The sequence below is a fragment of the Mandrillus leucophaeus genome, unplaced genomic scaffold, assembly GCF_000951045.1.
Source record: "Mandrillus leucophaeus isolate KB7577 unplaced genomic scaffold, Mleu.le_1.0 Scaffold1000, whole genome shotgun sequence".
Classification (NCBI taxonomy): Eukaryota; Metazoa; Chordata; class Mammalia; order Primates; family Cercopithecidae; genus Mandrillus; species Mandrillus leucophaeus.
In genome coordinates, this window is record NW_012098100.1 from 689,175 (window position 1) to 698,613 (window position 9,439).

General features: G+C 39.0%; 1 protein-coding gene across 1 annotated transcript in view; it reads right to left on the reverse strand.

Annotated features, from left to right (window-relative positions):
* Positions 1 to 9,439, reverse strand: part of SWT1 (SWT1 RNA endoribonuclease homolog (S. cerevisiae)) — a 144,331-nt gene that overhangs the window by 60,632 nt on the left and 74,260 nt on the right. The window contains exon 16 of the mRNA XM_011973265.1: positions 4,653 to 4,784. Within this exon, the coding sequence (XP_011828655.1) occupies positions 4,653 to 4,784 (132 nt within the window). The remainder of the gene's footprint in view (positions 1 to 4,652; positions 4,785 to 9,439) is intronic.

Here is a 9,439-nt window from a genome sequence, read left to right on the forward strand (position 1 = left end):
ACTATGTTGAATAGGAGTGGTAAGAGAGGGCATCCTTGTCTTGTGCCGGGAATGCTTCCAGTTTTTGCCCATTCAGTATGACACTGGCTGTGGGTTTGTCATAAATAGCTCTTGTTATTTTGAGATACGTTATATCAATACTGAGTTACGTTGAGAGTTTTTAGCAAGAAGGGCTATTGAATGTTGTCGAAGGCCTTTTCTGCATCTATTGAGATAATCAAGTGATTTTTATCATTGGTTACATTTATGTGGATTATATTGATTGATTTGCATATGTTGAACCAGCCTTGCATCTCAGGGATGAAGCCGGCTTGATCATGGTGAATAAGCTTTTTGATGTGCTGCTGGATTTGGTGTGCCACTGTTTTATTAGGATTTTTGCATTGATATTCATCAGGGATATTGGCCTGAAATTTTCTTTTTTGTTGTGTCTCTGCCAGGTTTTGGTATCAGGATGATGCTGGCCTCATAAAACGTGTTAGGGAGGACTCCCTCTTTTTCTATTGTTTAGAATAGTTTCAGAAGGAATGGTACCAGCTCCTCTTTGTACCTCTGGTAGAATTCGGCTGTGAATCCATCTGGCCCTGGACTTTTTTTGGTTGGTAGGCTATTAATTGCTGCCTTAATTTCAGAACTTGTTAGTGGTCTATTCAGGGATTCAACCTCTTCCTGGTTTAGTCTTAGGAGGGTATATGTGTCCAGAAACTTATCCATTTCTTCTAGATTTTCTAGTTTATTTGCATAAAGGTGTTTACAAGTAGTCTCTGATGGTAGTTTGTATTTCTGTGGGATGGGTGGTGATATGTCCTTTATCATTTTTTATTGCATTTTTTGATGCTTCTCTCTTTTCTTATTAGTCTAGCTAGTTGCCTGCCATACAAGAGCTCCTGAAGGAAGCACTAAACATGGAAAGGAACAACTGGTACCAGCCACTGCAAAAACATACAAATTGTATGTAAAGACCATCGATGCTATGAAGAAACTGTGTCAACTAACAGGCAAAGAAAACCAGCTAGCAGCATACTGCCAGGATCAAATTCACACATAATGGTATTAACTTTAAATGTAAATGGGCTAAATTCCCCAATTAAAAGACACAGACTGGCTAACAGAATAAAGAATCAAGACCCATTGGTGTGCTGTATTCAGGAGACCCATCTCATTTGCAGAGACACACATAGGCTCAAAATAAAGGGATGGAGGAATATTGTGAAGCAAATAGAAAGCAAAAAAAAAAAAAAAAAAGCAGGGGTTGGAATCCTAGTCTCTGATAAAACAGACTTTAAACAAACAAAGATCAAAAAAGACAAAGAAAGGCATTACATAATGCTAAAGGAATCAATGCAATAAGAAGAGCTAACTATCCTAAATACACATGCATCCAATACAGGAGTACCCAGATTCATAAAGCAAGTCCTTAGAGACCTACAAAGAGACTTAGACTCCCACACAATAATAGTGGGAAACTTTACTACCCCACTGTCAATATTAGACAGATCAATGAGACAGAAAACTAACAAGGACATCCAGGACCTGAACTCAGCTCTGGACCAAGCAGACCTAATAGACATCTACAGAACTCTCCACCCCAAATCAACAGAATAGATATTCTTCTCAGCACCACACTGCACTTATTTTAAAATTGACCACATAATTCGAAGTAAAACACTCTTCAGCAAATGCAAAAGAATGGAAATCATAACAAACTGTCTCTCAGACCACAGTGCAATCAAATTAGAATTCAGGATTAAGAAACTCACTCAAAACTGCACAACTACACGGAAACTGAACAACTTGCTCCTGAATGACTACTGGGTAAATAATGAAATGAAGGCAGAAAAAGATGTTCTTTGAAACCAATGAGAACAAAGACACAACATACCAGAATCTCTGAGACACATTTAAAGCAGTGTGGAGAGGGAAATTGATAGCACTAAATGCCCACAAGAGAAAGCAGGAAAGATCTAAAATTGACACCCTAACATTACAATTAAAAGAAGTAGAGATGCAAGAGCAGACAAATTCAACAGCTAGCAGAAGACAAGAAATACCTAAGATCAGAGTAGAACCGAAGGAGACAGAGACACGAGAACCCCTTCAAAAACTCAATGAATCCAGGAGTTGGGTTTTTTGAAAAGATCACTGTTATTTTTTTAAACTCCCAGGTGATTATAGTCTGCCACTAGGGCTGAGAATCACTTGGGCCAGTGATGCTCAGCCTTCAGCTTGAATAGAATCACCTAGAGGATACAGACCTATAGGCCTCATGCCCAGAGTTTCTGACTGAATAAATCTGAGAGGGCCTGAAAATCTGCACTTTTAACAAGTTAGATGTGGTGACGATGCTGGTCTTGTGATTACACTTTGAGAACCACTAAATAAGCATACTGGCTAGAGGTTCTCAACCTTACTGACACATATGAATTACCTGGGGAAATTTTTTAAATCTTGATTGCCAGGCACACCCCAGACTAATTACATATGAATCTCTGGGGTGGAGGATCCAGGCGTCAATGTTTTAAAGTTCCTAAAATTAAAAAGATTTCCTTACAGCAGAGGTTTACAAAGCCATTAATATGCTAATATACAAGTGATTTCCCCAGAAGGTGGTATAGTACACACTATTTCCAAAGTTTTTTGAACCAGAAACACTTCTGGCACATAATTAACAGCTCTGAATGTCCGAAATACTGGCCTATCAGATAAAATGGAAACTGCTTTGCATGGCTTGAGACACGATCCTCCAACCTCAATCCAGCCTCATCTTTTGCCAACCCTTCCTCCCGCCACTGCGCATATATATATCCCTATTAAAATACTAATGTCTTTTGATTGCAAGATCTGTTTTAATATGATTGAATTATTTCTACAGCTGTTTGGAGTCAGAGGTCACATCTTACTTCTCTTTGGTCCCCAGTGCCTAGTATGACACCAAGTATAGCAGGTGCTCAAGGAACATCTGCTGATTTATTAAATACAGATTTATAGCCTTACTTTCTGTAGAAAATACACTGTCAAAGATGGCTTTTATGCAATCTAGAGTGGACAAAAGTTTTTACATAGCTAAAATCAGAGCTGAATAGTTCACCCTTATAGAGCCACTCTTATTTTAACAAGGCTTTAAATTATAAAGGGACTAGTTGCATTCAGAGGTAACATTTAACTTGTATTAGGATCTGCCATACTTTAAATTCATTAATAACTTAAGGGTGGCAGAAGGTTTAGATAACTTTTTATTTTAAGAATTATTTAGGCCGGCCGGGCACGGTGGCTCACGCCTGTAATCCCAGCACTTTGGGAGGCCGAGGCGGGTGGATCACGAGGTCAGGAGATCGAGACCATCCTGGCTAACGCAGTGAAACCCCATCTCTACTAAAAATACAAAAAATTAGCCGGGCGTGGTGGTGGCGCCTGTAGTCCCAGCTACTCGGGAGGCTGAGGCAGGAGAATGGCGTGAACCTGGGAGGCAGAGCTTGCAGTGAGCCGAGATCGTGCCACCACACTCCAGCCTCTGCAACAGAGCGAGACTCTGTCTCAAAAAAAAAAAAAGAATTATTTAGGCCAACTCTGATCCAAAAAGAGGCAAAAATGCCTTCTAGATTAACAAGACAAAAATGCCTTGTATATTAACAATAGTTTCCAAAAACCATTAAAGAGAAATGAAAAAAAAAAAACTTCTGAAAATTCAAGTTTCTCAAACTTGAACATAGCAAAATCAACTCAGTTTTGTTTTTGTTTTAATTTATAAAGAACAGTATTTTTGTGTTGTCAACCTGTATATCTAATTCAGGTGAAACAATCTTGGTACATAATAAAACTGCAAAGGTTAGAAGTATCCTCCTTTAGTGCCACAAAAGAAAGCTATACTTCATGCTATAAAGTGCCAAGGTCTATTCTACAGCTTTCTGGCACTATATTTTCCATATGCATCACAAATATTTTAAATAATCACATGTATATAAATTTTCAAAGCATCGTAAGACTATATTGCCTTTTTTTTTTTTTTTTTTTGAGATTCTCCTGCCTCAGCCTCCCAAATAGCTAGGACTATAGGTGTTTGCCACAATGCCCGGCTAATTTTTTGTATTTTTAGGACAGCCAGGGTTTCACTATGTTGGCAAGGCTGGTCTCAAACTCCTGACCTCAAGTGATCCACCTGCCTCAGCCTCCCAAAGTGGTGGGATTACAGGTGTGAGTCACCACGCCCAGCAACTATGTTGCTTTTCAAACTTATTTCAGTTTGTAGTTCTGTAAAACTATATTGAAAGAAAAAAATCGCATTAAAATATTAACATATTTGTTTTCAAGAGCAATGATAATTACCTTAACATGTATTTATTCCATAAGTAATTATGGAGTGCCCATTACATGACAGGCCCTGTTCTAGGAGTTACAGTTACACAATAATGAAAAAGTTCATGAAGTTTACAAGCTTGTATATTTTTTCTAGAGAGGGAAAAGGTGGAAACATTCTTGTGATCTCAACTAGAAATAGGGATTATTGGCAGAAGGAGGAGGAACAGTTGAATCTAAAAGTCATTAGTTTATAAAATTTGCTAGGTGACTCCTAGCAACTCTGAAAAAGTTGGTAAGCCTAGGAGAAAGAGAAAAGTAATAAGTAAATAACACTTTAAAATTAATAAAGTATTTACCTTTGAATTCCTTCAAGAATATCCCTCACAGCTGCCATTAACTTTTGAAGATATATAAAAGCTTCTTCAAATGATGCTATATTTGATGTAGTCAGAGCTGAATTTGAGCCCAATCTCTGAAACACATCCGTGCTAAAATAGAGAAAAAAAGATACTCATAGGTATACATACATATTTAAAGTAATTCAAGTATTTCTGTTGCAAACGTATAAAGTAGTATTTATTATCATTAATCTCTCAGAATGCTGATCTATTTAAATTAGAAGTAAAAGATAGTGAAATATGAAAGTCTGGGATAATATTCACGTAAAGGATCTAGTTCAGACACTATACAGGTCTAATCTAAAGTAATACTATGAAAGTTGTGTGATATTGTTTCATTCTAAGAGACCACAAGAGATAGAGGAGAAGTAATGCTATCAATATGCATTCAAGTTAGTACTCAGGATGAGACGGATGAAGAAAAAAATTAGAGATCAGATTATTCCTGTTGAAACTAGAAGTTTCCTAGTAATTCCACTTGTAGAAATTTATCATAAATTAATAACAGTTATTCACAATCAGGCAACAATTAGTAACACCTTAAATGTATAACAATATAAACAGTGTTAAATAATCAGTAAGTTGGCCACTTGATAAAATACCAAACTAGGCTGGGCATGATGGCTCACCCATGTAATCTCAACACTTTGAAAGGCCGAGAAGGGAGGATCACTTGAGGCCAGAAGTTTGAGACCTGCCTGGGCAACATCGTTAGACTTTGTCTCTAGAAAAAAATTTAAAAAGTAGCCAGGCGTGGTGGCACTGCCTGTAGTCCCTGCTACTTGGGAGGCTAAGGTGGGAGGATCACTTGAACCCAGGAGTTCGAGGCTTCAGAGAGCTGTCATCATGCCACTGCATTCCAGCCTGGGCAACAAAGTGAGACCCTGTCTCAAAACAAAACAAACACACACACACACACACACACACACAAAAAAAACACCAAACTACTAAAATGATGCTTATGCCACCTATGAAATAGAAAAATAAAAGTAGAGAAAATTTACTTTATAACATAAGGACAACAATATAAAAATCCAAAACACATTATGCTTGGTTTGAATAGTGTCCCCCGATAACTCCTACATTCACCCAGAACCTCAGAATGTTACCTTGTTTGAAACAGGATCTTTGAGATGTAACTAGTTAAGTTAAAATGAGTTCATGCTGGATTAGAACGGGCCCTACTCTATGTGAAGAAAAAGGCAGAGATGGGAGTGATACAGCTGCAAGGCAAGGACTTCCGGCAACTACCAGAAGAAAAGAGAAAGACATGAAACACATCCTCCCTCAGAAACTCCAGAAGAACCAAGCCTGCAGACACTTGGATTTCAAATGTTTGGCCTCCAGGTCTGTGAGCGAAAATATTTCTGCTGTTTTGGGCCAGCCAGTTTGTGATACTTTGCTAGAGCAGCTGTAGGAAACTAATAATATTCCTAAAAAACATGGCTGTGTGTGCTTAATAAATTCACAATGTTGACTACAGTAGACTTTAGGCAGCAGCACTCAAAGGAATTTCCTTCCCTACTTTATACTTTCCAAAGTATTCCTTTTATAACTGTTGTAAAACACACTTAACATAAAATTCACCATTTTGAACATTCTGAAGCGTATAATTCAGTGGCATTTAGTACACTCACAATGTTGTGTAACCATCACCACTATCTAGTTACAGAACATTTCGTTACCTGAAAAGGAAACTGAATCCGGGTGGTTACTCCCCGGGATTCTCCTCTTGCTCCGCCAAACCCCAGCAACCACCACTCTGCTTTCTGTCTCCATGGATTTACCTATTCCGGGTATTTGTGTGGTGCATTTGTTATTTTTTAGATAAAATCAAATTTATTTTATTTTAAAATATTTACAATTAAAATTTTTTTCCACATTTAAAGCCTAAAAAGAGAATGTAAAAAGAGAGTATGTAATACCCACAGTCTACCAACCAGAGATAAGGATTACTAACATACATGGTTCTTTCTTCATCTTTTTCTGGATATACAAGCAAATTGTGTGGGTGGAGGTATGGTTGTGAGAGAGTGGTTGGGGAGGAAGGAGGAGACTGAGAGAGAAAACAGGAAACAACATCTACCAGGAAAGCCATTAGTAAATCAAAGTACTGTATATTAGATACTATCATTCCAAAAACTTCCATTATAATTTTTATATAGATTTATACAATTTAGGTAAAAGGATGAGGGCACTAAAAGCCCTTCCTCCAGGGTTTATCCTAAATGACAATATGTGGGAGAAATGAGCATGAGATGAGGATGAAAATAACCATACCAGTCATAGGATTGGCAGGTACAATCATCTTTTGCTGTGGGTACTACTATTTTTGCTCCTGTCTCTTGAGATGTATCGGCAAATCTTGTTTTTACCTTTAAAATATATCCAGCATTTGACCAATTCTTAACATCTCTCCCACAACTGCCCTGACCCAAATCATCAACATTTTCCACCTGGATTATCACAGTAGACACCTAACTCGTATCTTGCCCTCTTCCTGCCTCACCCTCATCACTTCACAGCCTGCTCTCAACAAGGCAGAGCAATCTTTTTTAAAACACAGGCCTGATCTTGTCATTTCTTTGCTTAAAATTGTGCTGTAGCTTTTGCTAAGAGTAAAAGCCCTAAATTCTTACAATGGCTTACTAGCCCCACACAATCAGCACACTGTCCCTCCCCACTTCATCTCCTCCTGCTCTGGCCTTTCAGTTCACCCAACGTATTAGACATGTTCTTTCAAGCTCTTTGTAATTTCTGTTCCTCTATCTGAAATGCTTTTCCTGTAAATAACTATATGCTCCCATCCTCACCTCCTTCAAGATAGTACAAATGTCATTTTTTAAATGACGGTTTTCTTGAACACTCTCTAACACTGTAACTACCACTCCTCCCTAAATCCATGTTACTATTCCTCCATTTCTTCTTTCCTCTTAAGGCGTCATGATCAAATGACCTACTACCAAGTGCCTGAAAGTATGAAAAAAATACAATAAATACACCATTTTCCCTTGATTCTAGACTTTTATAGACACTGTGCAATGTATTAACTATTGGATCCATGGCTAAAATTTAGAGGTCCTTCACTTGAAAATGTATCTTTTTTTTTTGAGACAGGGTCATGCTCAATTGCCCAGGCTGGAGTACGGTGGTGCGATCACAGCTCACTGCAGCCTTGATCTCCTGAGCTCAAGCAATTCTCTCACCTTAGCCTTCCAAGTAGCTGGCACTACAGGCGATGGCTATCACACAGGCCAACTTTTTTGATTTCTAGTAAAGATGAGGTCTCACTACGTTGCCCAGGCTGGTCTCAAACTCCTGAGCTCAGACGATCCTCTTGCCTCAGCCTCCCAAAGTGCTGGGATTATGGGCGTGAACCACTGCATCTGGTAGAAAATGTATCTTAAGGTTGAAGAAAAACATACTGAGTGTGTGGATATATATTTTAATGTGACATACTGCTTAAAGATGTTTACCACCGGTTCCCAAACTTTTTTGATATCCTTTCTTTTTGAGATAGGGTCTCACTCTGTCATCCAGGCTGGAGTGCAATGGCATAATTACAGCTCACTGCAGCTTCTACCTCCCGGACTCAAGTGATTGTCCCACTTCAGCCTCCTGAGTAGCTGGGACCACAGGCGCTTGCCACTATGGCCAGCTAATTTTTAAATTTTTTTGTAGAGACAAAATCTCACCATGTTGCCCAGGCTGGTCTCAAATTCCTCAGCTCAAGCGATCCTCCTACCTCTGCCTCTCAAAGTGCTGGGATTATAGGCATGAGCCATCATGCCTGGCCCCAGGATACACATTTTTTAAAATGTCTTGCCTTTTTCCCCCCGCTAGTGCTGCTGGTCCTGCAGGTCTCTGTTCTGCAGGATGGGGTTTGTTAAAATTGTTAAGAATAAGGCCTACTTTAAGAGACACCAAGTGAAATGTAGAAGACGACGAGAGGGTAAAAATGATGACTATATTGGGAAATGCTTGGGGATATAGGATAAAAATAAATACCACACACCCAAATACAGGATGATAGTTCATGTAACAAACAGAGATATCATTCGTCAGATTGCTTTTGCTTGTATAGAGGGGGATATGATAATCTGTACAGCATATGCAAACGAACTGCCAAAATAATGGGGAGAAGGCTGGCCTGAAAAATTATGCTGCAGCATATTGTGCTGGCCTGCAGGCTTCTCAATAGGTTTGGCATGGATAAGATCTATGAAGGCCAAGTGGAGGAGACTGGCGATGAATACAATGTGGAAAGCATTGATGGTCAGCCAGGTGCCTTTAACTGCAATTTGGACACAGGTCTTGCCAGAACTTCCGCTGGCAATAAAGTTTTTGGCACCCTGAAGGGAGCTGTGGATGGAGGCTTGTCTATCCTTCATAGTACCAAATGATTCTCTGGTTATGATTCTGAAAGCAAGGAATTTAATGCAGAAGTACACTGGAAGCACATCATGGGCCAGAATATTGCAGATTACATGCGCTACTTAATGGAAGAAGATAAAGATGCTTACAAGAAACAGTTCTCTCAATACATAAAGAACAATGTAACTCCAGACATGACGGAGGAGATGTATAAGAAAGCTCATGCTGCCATACAAGAGAATCCAGTGTATGAAAAGACGCCCAAGAAAGAAGTTAAAAACAGGTGCTGGAGAGGATGTGAAGAAATAGGAACACTTTTACACTGTTGGTGGGACTGTAAACTAGTTCAACCACTGCGGAAGACAGTGTGG